The 13,428-nt window shown below is 38.8% G+C and overlaps 1 protein-coding gene across 1 annotated transcript in view; it reads right to left on the reverse strand.

Moving 5' to 3' along the window:
• IQCH (IQ motif containing H) overlaps positions 1 to 13,428 on the reverse strand; it is a 225,111-nt gene that overhangs the window by 76,524 nt on the left and 135,159 nt on the right. The window contains exon 14 of the mRNA XM_043919837.1: positions 5,315 to 5,506. Within this exon, the coding sequence (XP_043775772.1) occupies positions 5,315 to 5,506 (192 nt within the window). The remainder of the gene's footprint in view (positions 1 to 5,314; positions 5,507 to 13,428) is intronic.

Consider the following 13,428-nt stretch of genomic DNA (forward strand, 5'->3'; position numbering starts at 1 on the left):
CTATTCCAAACTTTATTCTGCTTAAAAGTAAATTTACCACATCAATCTGGAACAGGAGATATAAAGAAATATATAAAAAAAAAATAAAATATTTGGTTGGTTATCCAAAAGCAGGGCTTTTTGAACATGTGAACTGTTCAAAAGAAACCTTTAATTTTTCAGTAATTTTTACTCTTTCTGTGCACATGTTGATTTCTTAACGTAAATGCTTTGTTTAAGATAGTGTTCTCTGTTGAGAATATTTTCATGGAATAAAAGAATATTTTCATGGTCAAAAAGAAAAAAACAACAAAAAGCAGGGCTTTAAATACTCACGATATTTTTAATACCATGTCTGATTGTGAAGAAAGGCTGTTTAAGTTTTCTGAGAATTTACAGGTTCACTAAAATGATCTTGTGAGTGTATTAAGTTGAGAATGGCATTGAAAATTTGCTACCCCCATGAATGATCAAAGGGTGACATTTCAAACTCACTATCCTCACCCACTCACATAAGTAGGTAGGTGAGGCAGTTGGGTTGCAAAGCTGAACCCTAGAGGCTCTCCAAAAGGGCTTCTTCCTTACTCTGAGGCGTGTGTGCTAATGGCTCTCTTACCTCCCAGCCGACTGGCAACAGGACAGCAGCTGCCCTGTCAGGAAGGAAAAGGAAGACATTCGAGCGCAATAGCTATGGGACCTTTGTGTTTCCCACAAGTCTCTGTAGAAAGCAGACAATCTGCCACAAGGGCAGCAGGCCACAAAGGCAGGGACCAGAGGGAGAACCCTACTCCAGGGCTTTCAAATAGCGGGTCTTTTCTAAATGGATTCAACTCAGTGTGGCCAGGGCAGGGGACCAGGAGGAGTGGATGTGGGTTCCAAGCTAGATGCAGATCATTGGCTAGCTATGTGAACTTGGGCAAGTCACTTCGCTTCCAAGGAACCTATTTCTCCATCTGTAAACAGAATAACAATACCTTCCTTATCAAAGTGGTGTGGGAGTAAATAAGTAAAAACTTCAGAGGTTTTCTGAGATGGAATGAGTTAATTCAAGTAAAGTGTGGAAATGCCTGGCACCCAGTTGTCCCTTGCCATCAAGGGGGATTGATGGTAGGATTCCCATGGATAACAAAATCCAAGAATCCTCAAGTCCCATATATAAAATGGCATTGCTCGCCCTTGGTATGTGGGTTCCACATCTGCAGAAGCAAATATGCAAGGGTACAAGGAAATGCCAAAACATTTCCTTGTGTATTCATGCATGAGTCTGTGTGCACGTGTATAGTGTATTCATGGGTCTGTGTGCATGTGTGCTAAGTAGCTTCAGTCGTGTCCAACTCTGCAACCCCATGGACTGTAGCCCTCCAGGCTCCTCTGTCCATGGGATTTCCCAGGCAAGAATACTAGAGTGGGTTGCCATGCCCTCCTCTAGGGGATCTCCCTGAACCAGGGATCGAACCCACGTCTCTCGCCTATCCTGCATTGGGAGGTGGGTTCTTTATCACTAGTTCCACCTGGGATGCCCATTCATGGGTCTTTGTGCTTAGTCACTAGTTGTGTCTGACTTTTTGTGACCTCAAGGACTGTAGCCTGCCAGGCTCCTCAGTCCGTGGGGATTCTCCAGGCAAGAATACTGGAGTGGGTTGCCATGCCCTCTTCCAGAGGATCTTCCCAACCCAGGGATCAAACCCAGGTCTCCTGCATTGTGAGTGGTTTCTTTACTGTCTGAGCCACCAGAAAAACCCAAGAATACTGGAGTGGGTAGCCTATCCCTTCTCCAGGGGATCTTCCTGACCCAGGGATCGAACAGGGGTCTCCTGCATTGCAGGTGGATTCTTTCCCAGCTGAATTACCAGGGAAGCCCATTCGTGGGGTCTACAAAATGCTAAATCTCATGTCTAGGCCAGCATTCTGGCAACTACTTTTCTAAAGCAGTGTCACCAGGTGTCACTACTAACAAGCCAATTTTCCAGGAGTGACGGAGAGAAGTTTCCATATATAAACAGAAAGGAAACGGCACAAGAAGGACTAGTACCACAACAAATGTCTACCTGGGTCTCCCTGCACTGTCTTAGGTGAGAGTGCCCAGGAAGGATTTTCCTCCTACAGGTGTGTCTTTGCTTAAGCCTTTATTCCTACTAAATGAAAATAAATTCTCTTGTCTCTGGAGTGGCAACTTTGGAGCATGCACACATGTGTAGATTCACTGAAACTTAATAAGCATTGAGTATTTAAGTGAGTGAGTTTACTGGAACCTGTTGGGGGAAGTAGATTTTGTTAGCTGGCAGGATAGGCACAGACTGTAAACAATCTGCCTGCAATGCAGGAGACCCAGTTTGACCCTTGGGTCGGGAAGATCCTCTGGAGAAGGAAATGGCAACCTACTCCAGTATTCTTGCCTGGAGAATCCCATGGACACAGGAGCCTGGTGGGCTGCAGTCTGTGGGATTGCAGAGTCAGACACGACTTAGTGACTAACACTTTCACTTTCAGGATGAAGAGAGTAAGGTTGGTACCAAGACACCATGAAAAAAAAAAGAGAGTTGTGTTGTTTTTATTGTGGCTATTATGTAACATTCTGCTTTTCCTAAAATCACTTACATGTCAACACAGATTTTTAAAATGTGACTTCAGTGTTTTATCATTTGTTGATTTCATGACTTTGTTTCAAGTCTCAGCTGCAACCAAATAACTCTGCTCTCAATTAGATAGGTAGAAAAAAAGATGATCCTTATAGATCCTTGAGTCCACACGGAATCATGACTACACCTAAAACCAATATCTGCATAAGACGCAAGAGAATCTCAAAATAGTTCAAACCCCTATAAACAGCACTGTTTTTAATCTGTTGCCTACAACATACCAATGAGAAAAATCATGGTATCGTGTCATAAACTGCTATGCAAATGATGCTATTTGTAAGTATTAACATAATTTAGTGCTTACAGTCATATTCTCATTTCTAATAATTCTCCCAGAATGGAGTCTTTCTCTGGACTCTTAGCCTGCAGGATAGTCTTTCATCAAGAAGCTGAAATTTTTAATAACCTGCCAGCATATGTTTTGCATGTGCCAGGCTAGGCTTGATGATACAACATCTTCATTATCAAAAGGAACAGGTCTACAAACTGTAATAGGACGTTAAAACATGCCTGTGCTCATAAAGTAATGCTTTGATGTCTAAATGTGCACCATTATGATGGTCTTCTGGAACAAAGCATAATTCTAATCCTAAATTCTCAATAGCTACACTCAGTGGAGACTGCAGTTCACTGCCACTCTGAATACAATTTCACTTTGAAGGCAAAAGAATGTCAATAGTCTCCTAGCAAAAAAAAGCTCTTCAGAAGTACTTTATTTTTTACTTTGGCTTTTAACAACACCATGGTCAAGCACAGGTCTCAGAATGTAAAAAGATTTCATAATAATTATTTTCCCTTGTTAAGTTAAAAAAATTTAGACAGATCATTAATTATTCATAAGTGTCACATTTGACAACATTAACAATAATGCCAAATGTAACTGGTGGTAATTTAAAATGGTATAGTTTAAAATATTTGAAATTAATATATATTCAGCTTTCTAAATGCAATTCAGCTATATGTCAATATGTTAAATATTTTTAAAACTTAAAATCAAACATTTCAAATTTATCACAGTCTAGTATCAGGAGAATTCTATAAAAATTACTGATTTTAAATACTGAGGCAAGCAAATACTTGGTACATTAACACTAGGGCTTCCCAGGTAGTGCTAGCAGTAAAGAACCTGCCTCCCAGTGCAGGAGAAGAAAGAGACTCGGGTTTGATCCCTGGGTCAGGAAGATCCTCTGGAGGAGGGCATGGCAACCTACTCCAGTATTCTTGCCTGGAGAATTCCATGGACAGAGGAGCCTGGCAGGCTACAGTCCATGGGGTCGCTAAGAGCCAGACATGACTGAAGCAACTTAGCACACAAGCACACAAACATTTCAATTTTTTAGATTAAAAAAAGTCATATTTTTCATGGTTTAATCTCAACAGTTTTGCTCAAAAAACTTTTTAAATACAAGATGAAATAAAATCCAGTCCAAGGAGAACACAAGAGCAACCTCTATGGGCCTCAAAATTAAATACATTTTCCTTTCCTTGTTTTATTTTTTTCTTAGGAGAGTAATTCACTTTGGTATCCTTTAAATAATATGTAAAAAGCTGGCCATGACAGGTACTGCATTAAGTCCATCTGCTGATGGAGGAGGAAGAAAAGCCCAGAATAGATCATGAGGAGAACTAACATTTATCAAAGGGAACTCTCTCTTCTGACTGTTCTCTAGATTTATTCATCATTCCATTTTCACAAGAATAATGTGATTCTCTCTGTGTGCCCCTCCCTTTCTATCACTTGTGTCTTGATTCATCTACTTCTGCAGTGGGATGCTCAAAGCAGGTGCAAATCACTGCACAGCCACCACTACAGAAGCTGGCGGGGAAAGAATCAGTTTATGGAAAATTTGTGTCTGAATTTTCCTCATCAGTTATGCTTTCATCAGTAGTGAAAAACAGAGATTTGGGATTAAGTGAAGTCAGCAAGTCGAGGTCTCTGAATGCAAAATGGTGCCGTTTTCAGAACGGTGGGTTTATTTCACATACGAAGCCATATAAAACTAATTATTAAGCAACTTTGAAACAGACTAAGAAGTTGTACAATTCATCCTCCTACCAATATACATGGAAAAATCCATATACATCACTCATACATTAAGAGTTTTTTTTTTTTTTTTTTTTTTACATTAAGAGTTTTTACCTATTATTCAGTTCTTGCCTGGAGATTTTCTTGCTGGAATGTATTATTTTCTCAACATCTCACAGGGACCAGCAGTTACATAAATTTCCTTGAATTGTCTTCAAAAACGTATGACTGCTGACAGAATGCTATTAAACATTAGCTTCCAGGTGACAAGCATTCACTAATAGAATTTCCCTCTCACAATAAAATACAACTAGCTTAATAACAACAGTTGGTAGAAGCATATGATCTAGAATCGTATGCTTAGAGCAAATGATTAGATTTGAAATGTTATTTGAATATCATAAAAACACTACTTCCTAATTATTAGCATAATCAATTTGAGGATTTTTAGGGACCCAAGAAGGAACATTTAAGATAACCTGATCAACCTCATTCACTTTGTACATAAAAGCTAAGGCCCAGGAGAGTAAAAAATTGCCTAAGGTCTCAACTGCTGGGAGGTAACTCTGCTGAGTCTACAAGAAAGTGCCGTGTCTCCTAGCTAAGCCTTTTGCTTTCTCTCCTATCTGTTCGCAGACACTTTGGGTTTATGTTACCATTGAATACTCACTTGTGCCCATTTCTTTCTCCAGTCTTCCCGACTGTATCTCTGACTCTCCTTTAGGATCCACTTGTAGCACTTTAGGTGGGAGGGAATGTCACAAAACGCAGTCCCATTTCCTCCAAACTCATAGTCTGTTTTAAAGAGCCAGCGTTGGATTTCCAGGTGATCGGTGACCAGCTGACTCACCTGTTCTATTATCTGTGGGGCCAAAGATACGGCAACATTTAATTTCCTGGATTCCTTCTTATTGCGTTAACTTAGCTGTAGTACTTCTCATATGTCCTTATTTCAAACAGTCTGTTCATTCGGTTATCTTCTAGTTATTAACACAGATTAGAAGTTTTAAGTGATATGTGTATGTGTGTGTGTATGTTGGGTTGGCCAAAAAGTTCATTCAGGGTTTTCCATAAGCTGTTATGCAAAAACGCAAATGAACTCTTTGATTAACCCCATACATGAATATGGTATAAAGAAACCACCAACCAATGGGACCAAAGACATGTTTAAAAGTATAATCTTATTTATGAGAAATTATGAAATTATCACTTGCTAATTTTTGAAGGCAAAAGAGAAAATCTGAATATCTGTAATTGAATCTTAATATTGTTCTCTTCCTTTTTCAGAGAATAATGTGTTTACTTATTGATTCTTCAGATGATTCTTTTATAGTTTCAAGACTATAAAAAGTTATAGTCTTGAAAACTTAAGCTGTTTGGAGCTTTGCTGAGCTTTTAAATGTTACAATCTATAAAATATTTAATTTTTTTCTCATTAGTATACATGAAATACATTTGTTTGGCCAGTCAACTGACCAAATGTGTTATATGTATTACATGAACAAGACAGATAAGGGAGGTAAAACACTTGTGAAAGCAACTTTATTGGAATACACACCTCTCCTACATCTTATTTGAAACTTTTCTCAAGAACTGGGCTCAGTCACATGAATGTTTCAGTGGTAGACATGCAAGCTCGAATATCACAGTAATAATAATAACTATAATATTTAACGTCACTGAACTCTCAGTAGGATCTAGGCCTTTGGCATAGCTCTTTACACAAATCTTCTCATTGAACACTCACAAAAACCTATGAAAAGGCACCATTATTAGTTATATTCTATGTATAAATAACTGAGACTCAGGTAATTTAAATAACTTGCCCACGATCACACAACACGGAGTAGCAGAACAGGGACTCCACCCAGGCTGCTCTGGGTCCAATACCTAAGCCCATCTCTTCTCCACGGTGCGACCCAGCTCAAGCTACAGAGAGGTGGAGGAGAAGGGTGACGTGGAGAAGGAGGTCAGGAGCAAGAGAAGCAGCTTCCTTTACAGTCAATAAGCCATTTGGATAAGTCTGAATCAGAAAAAGTCTATAGCAAGATTGCTTGATTATAAGTAATACTGTTCTAGTAGAGCCTTGGTGAAAAATAACTCATTAGACCACAGAGTGATTTTTTATTTGATCTTCTTCATCAGACTCTCTAATCTATATAGAAAGAAACAATATTAAGTGTTCCCTCTCCTGAGCCTGCCCCATGCTATTCTTGGCCATGGTCTGTGCTTAAGAAGCCTTCTGCAACACTGTTCTCTTCTATTTTGATGAGTTTTGTTCACCAAATGGATTTTTTTAAACTACAGAGTGTGAGAGGACTCATAATTCTGGGAAAAAATCTGTTGAAATCTGGAACTGGAAGATTAAAATTATTTTGATTAAAGGCACAATCTGTTCTCTTGAGTTGTGTCTTTCCAGCAAATCTTCCTGGGGATGCTACAGTATACAGCAGTGGTGAAGTGATACTAAAACAGATATACTTGGGATCCCTGGAAGCCCCATGCAACCATAGGGTATTCAATTAGGGTGAAAATGAAATTGTCTTAGCTCCCTAATTATCAAGTAGTGTCTAGGGATAATTTGGGTGTTTAAATGACAAGTACTCTGGTCTACACACCATATGGCTATGAGCATAGCCTAGGAAGGTTTTTAAAAATGTGTCTTTCAAAGTTACATCCCTTCTTTCTCTAACGTTGTGTTGAGAAGATAGATTACATTATGGTCATATGTTGCAGAAGGAGAAATAAATTGGCCTGTTAATATCCAATAAGATTCTTTTGCCAGTATAAGGAAAGATATTCTGGCACAGTCTTTTTCATTGTATGCTTGGATATATTGTATATTTGGAAGTTTCAGCTACTAACAGAATTATTATCTGCTTCTTCCAAATCCTATTATTTGTTGCTTTTGAGAATCCTATAAACGGGTGTCTGTTGATGGATTCCCTACAGTAATGAAAAGGATCAATAGTATTGTAAAGACTATACCACTGGAAAGAATTATGTGCTATCTTTAAGTGAAAATTGAACAGTGCTTTAAAATAGCATTGCCATTTTTGATTATTTAACCAAAGCTGTCAATATTTCATATGGAACACATGCCAGAAAGAGAAGTTGCCTGGTTACTTTATGGATCAAAACAGGAAATACTCACTGTGCTCAAGCTGGACTTAAAAAATAAAATAAATTACTTAATCATAAAGCAAATGACTTTATGCTATTGCCAAACATTTATCATTTTCTATTTGAGTCTATCTATTCAAAACATGTTATATATTTTTAAATTGCCATACATTTTATACTGGTGTAGGGCAGAAATAGAAAAATGTCTACTGATAAAATCCAACTGATAACTAGGAAAATTTATTAACCTAAATTAAAATAATCACAGCTTTCTTTCACCAGCTTTAAGTTTATGATGCACATTGGTAAAAAGTCAGTGTTACTGATTCATTACCATCTGCAAATTCAAAATGCTGACATGTTCAGATAGATTAGGTAGGATAGGCATTATCTGGAAAAATCTCAATGGAGTGCTTCAATTCTTGTTGACTTCAGACATATGGTTTCCAAATAAGTAGTGCAGACCTCAGTTATGACTTAGTTTATGGTGATACAATTTGCACACACCATAGGTGAAATGACACCCTTTAAATCCAGTTTATCTTTGAGGAGAGGTTTTTATCCTACTTCTGAATATCAGCATTAGAGTGAGGCTTTCCTGCATTAAAGATTCCTGCATCTTTAACCACAATTAACATGTAAAGTTCTAAAATATTTTATAGCAAAGACTGCCTGAGTTCTCATCAATGGGGACAAAAGCAAGACTCAATATAAATACTGCACATATATTCTTTTTATTTTTTTTTCATTTATTTTTATTAGTTGGAGGCTAATTACTTTACAATATTGTAGTGGTTTTTGCCATACATTGACATGAATCAGCCATGGATTTACATGTATTCCCCATCCCGATCCCCCCTCCCCCCTCCCTCCCCATCCCATCCCTCTGGGTCTTCCCAGTGCACCAGCCCTGAGCACTTGTCTCATGCATCCAACCTGGGCTGGTGATCTGTTTCACACTTGATAGTATACTTGTTTCAATGCTATTCTCTCAGAACATCCCACCCTCGCCTTCTCCTACAGAGTCTCAAAGTCTGTTCTGTACATCTGTGTCTCTTTTTCTGTTTTGCATATAGGGTTATCATTACCATCTTTTTAAATTCCATATATATGTGTTAGTATACTGTATTGGTCTTTATCTTTCTGGCTTACTTCACTCTGTATAATGGGCTCCAGTTTCATCCATCTCATTAGAACTGCTTCAAATAAGTTCTTTTTAATGGCTGAGTAATATTCCATTGTGTATATGTACCATAGCTTCCTTATCCATTCATCTGCTGATGGGCATCTAGGTTGCTTCCATGTCCTGGCAATTATAAACAGTGCTGCGATGAACATTGGGGTGCACGTTCTCTTTCAGACCTAGTTTCCTTGGTGTGTATGCCCAGGAGTGGGATTGCTGGGTCATATGGCAGTTCTGTTTCCAGTTTTTAAAGAAATCTCCACACTGTTCTCCATAGTGGCTGTACTAGTTTGCATTCCCACTAACAGTGTAGGAGGGTTCCCTTTTCTCCACACCCTCTCCAGCATTTATTGCTTGTAGACTTTTGGATAGCAGCCATCCTGACTGGCGTGTAATGGTACCTCATTGTGGTTTTGATTTGCATTTCTCTGATATTGAGTGATGTTGAGCATCTTTTCATGTGTTTGTTAGCCATCTGTATGTCTCCTTTGGAGAAATGTCTGTTTAGTTCTTTGGCCCATTTTTTGATTGGGTCATTTATTTTTCTGGAATTGAGCTTCAGGAGTTGCTTGTATATATTTGAGATTAATCCTTTGTCTGTTGCTTCGTTTGCTATTCTTTTCTCCCATTCTGAGGGCTGTCTTTTCACCTTGCTTATAGTTTCTTTTATTGAAATACTGCACATACATTCTAAGGTTTTGAGGACTGTTTAATGTAATATACATGTATGAAATTATATCACTTAAAAATGCATTTCACTTGTATTATGTCTATCAGCCTAGTTATTCTACAGGGAAGCAGAGTTAAGCAATCTACTCTGTTACCTTCAAATTTCAGTGGAGGTTAATGATAACGGAAGGGGCACATCAGGTCAGGGGAAACCTCTCTCTTCTAATCCTATTAAGATAGCCTGTGCCTTTTCTAGACTGCCCTCTTTAAAAGAAACTTCCTTCATGAGCCCATGTATTGCCCATGAACACTCTATCTAGCAAGACTGAAACAATCTGGGGGCAATTTAATAATTGCCAGTTCGTCTCTGAAAAGTATGATTTGTTGAAAGACTTGACTTGGGGGCTCAGCAGCTATGAGGTGCAGAGCATCAGGATCAGGCAGCTGAGAGAAGCAGCATGACCCCTAAATATTGTCCCTCACAAACACCCTCATTTTGTACAGTTTTTTAGTTTCCCCAGAAGTAGGTGCCCCAAATCGCTTGTGACTGGCTCAGAGGAATGGTTAAGAGATGGAATGAAACAGAGGTTAGGAAATGTTAACAACCATTTGTCTTTTAGTTTCTTTATTGTAAAAAAAGATAGCAGTTAAATGTGAGAACACCTGCCAGAGCAAACTTAGAGTGGCTAATTTCTAGTTCTCCAGTGGGTAATTTTGTAGTGACTAATATTATGGTTCTTCAGATATTAGGGCCCTAACTGTCTTCTGGAAGAATGCACAGCCATAGACTCAGACCAAGGCAAATTCAGAAGCAGAGTTTTCCTCCTGGAGCCATTTCACTTCCCCTTTCTGGGGTTTTCCCCCTTTCTTTATGGCCACTTACTGAACAGCTAGGATTTTGGGGGGTTTTTTTTGGTAGAGTCATGGATGTCTGTAGTCTGACATATGCCCTTTGCAATATGACTCCCTAGAGCTCTCCAAACCTGCTCCTTTTAGCCCAAACTGACTCTCACATTTCTTAGGGTCCTACTAAAATGACTAGCTAACTAATATGATGATGAACTAATCCATATTAAGGCAATAAATATTGATAGCAGATTAATACATGAGTAGAGCCTTCAGTTCCTTAATCCAAATGAATAAATACCTTGAGAATGAAAATTTCTGTAAGGCCGATAGGAAGATACTTTGAAACACCGAAGGCCTAAAGAGTGTTGTGCGTTGCGTCCAACACTTTTGCGACCTCATGAACTGTAACCCGCCAGGCTCCTCTGTCCATGGGATTTTCCAGGCAAGAATACTAAAGTGGGTTGCTATTTCTATTTCCTACTCCACGGGATCTTCCCAACACAGGGATTGAACCCGCACCTCCTGTGTTTCCTGCACTGAGAAGTGGATTCCTTACCACTGAACAACCAGGAAAGCCCGAGGGCTAAAGCAGATCCCATCAAATCAACTCAAGTATTCCATAATATTCTTCATTGGATAGGGCTGACTCCAGAAGACCTAAAAAGTTCCTACAAGGTCAAGAGAGTGTGAAATATTTAAACAGAACCTCACTTGTCCACCCTGCTTACCTGCTGGTGACTATAGATGTTATATATTCCAGGAGGGACTGCCACATCTGCGTTCTCAAAGACCCGTTTGCTTCCAGACTTGGTGCTATAGAAATGAGCTAGTTCAGGCTCTGGGCCTAGGATGGGTATGTTTAACATATCTGCCACGGCCAAATCATCTCTGTGGAGGAACCCGCTGACAATGTAGGCTTCTTTCCCTTGGATGAGATTTTTTATTCTTTTGATTGCCTTGGGACTGTACATCAGGTGAGTAGCCAGGCACATATGCTGCTTCTGGGGGGAGATCATAATATTCTTGTTAAAAGGTGTTCTTTTTCTTGTCCATATACCTAATCTATAATGTTGTACACAATAAATGCATTATTAATAGCAGGCTGGGTTATGACCTATCCTGTTGTTTAGCAGTTTAAAATGATAAAAGCTGTTGGGGTGAGGCTCCATAATCGCTCACATCTTTAGTGTGTTGGAAATAGGCTCACTGGGAATAGAACTAATTACTACACATCTGTATTTATTTGATCCATGTGGAATTATCCTTCTGTCAGAAGGAAAAGAAGCTGGCGGCCTTTGGATAATAGTGATTCATCTCTGCAACACTTCTGGCATGGTTTAACACTAAAGCGTCTGGAAAATCAATACAATAAACGAAGAAAAGAGGATCCTAATATTCTTCAGTATTCAGGACTCCTAATCTGGCAACCCTTTAAATGATTCAGTAGAAAAAAGGCACTTGACTTGATACCCTCTTCCCAAAGTTCTACCACAAATTCCATTTCAGGAGTACGTGTTTTTATGATGATTATCATGGTTCTTGGCCAACACTTCAGAGAGGATTCATGAATGGAAAATATTTGAGAATTTCAGCAACACTCAAGTTCCTCTTCCAATGGAAAACTTTTTATTTTTGACTACTTATATCCAGCTCAGCAATACATGTGATTGTCTCATTCAATTAAATAAATAATTCTGGCATGTCTAACAGGGGCAGAGGATGGAGCCAGATGGTCAGCACAAACCAAAACTAATACAAGCATGTCTCTGTGCTCAAGGAGTGGGAACACAGATGAGTACAATTAATGCATAATTAATACAGGCAGAGAAGGGCCATAAAGAACTATAGATGGCCTTGGAGGCATGGAGGAGGGAGGCAGAAGCCACATGCTAGTGTGAAGAACTGAAAAGGCAAATCACTTATCTCAGTTGGGCCTCAGTTTTAGCATCTGTAAAATGAGTATAATAGTACCCATCTCATAGGGATGCTGTGAGTATTAAATGAGATAATGCATGTAAAGCACTTATAATAGCGCTTGGATATAATAAGCACTTAATGAACATCTGCTAATATTATTGTTATAAAAGAGGTTGGGGTTAAGGTAAATTTTGAAGGATGGGTAGGATTTTATCAGGTGAGGATGAGCATAGCCTAGGGATGGAATATGAGAACCCAAGATTGCGCTTATTTCTCTAGAACAGAGAGCAGCATGGCACATGAGAAAGTCCTGGGGCTTAGGAGTCAAATGGTTCTTTGAATCCAGCTCTGTCCCTAACAAATAACCTGAACTTGGGCAAATGACTTAGACTCCTTGAGATTAAGTTTCTCCATCTGCCAAATGGGAATTAAAAATACCCATTTGATGGGTTCCTTTAAGGAAAAATAAGATTATGAATGTTTAACACCTATTATAATGCATGACATTGAGTTGACATTCAATCAATGGTATTAAAAATCATTATGGAGAAAACTTAAAAAAAAAATAAAGTCACTAAAATGTCATGCAAATAATATAATGCAAGACATGAGAGTCTTAATGGAGTTTAAAGGATTTTGTAGAGTGGCTCCATCTCCCCCCAGAGTCTAGTTAAAATTCTATTCAACAAGGACTTAAATTGTAGAGAAATTCCAAGCCACTATTTTGGGGAATATCAGGCACACCAGTTTGCAAACTGCTAGAGGGTATGAATGCCGAGTATAAGAGAAAGTGACTGAGGAGACTCCCTGGATTTCAGTCCTGTCTGAATTTGTAACTTGCCAGTTGATTTAGAAAACCTGATCTTTCTGAGCCTTGGTTCCCCACATTCAAATGAGGGGTTGAACTAGAAGTCTCTAGGGTCCTTCCAACTGGGATATAACGTTAAAACCAAAGCTCTTCTGGATATACTATTTAATGGGTACAGAGTTTCTTCTTGGGATTTTGAAAAAGTTTTGAAACTGGATAATATGATGATTGTACA

The sequence above is a fragment of the Cervus elaphus genome, chromosome 12 (genome assembly GCF_910594005.1).
Source record: "Cervus elaphus chromosome 12, mCerEla1.1, whole genome shotgun sequence".
NCBI classification, from domain to species: Eukaryota; Metazoa; Chordata; class Mammalia; order Artiodactyla; family Cervidae; genus Cervus; species Cervus elaphus.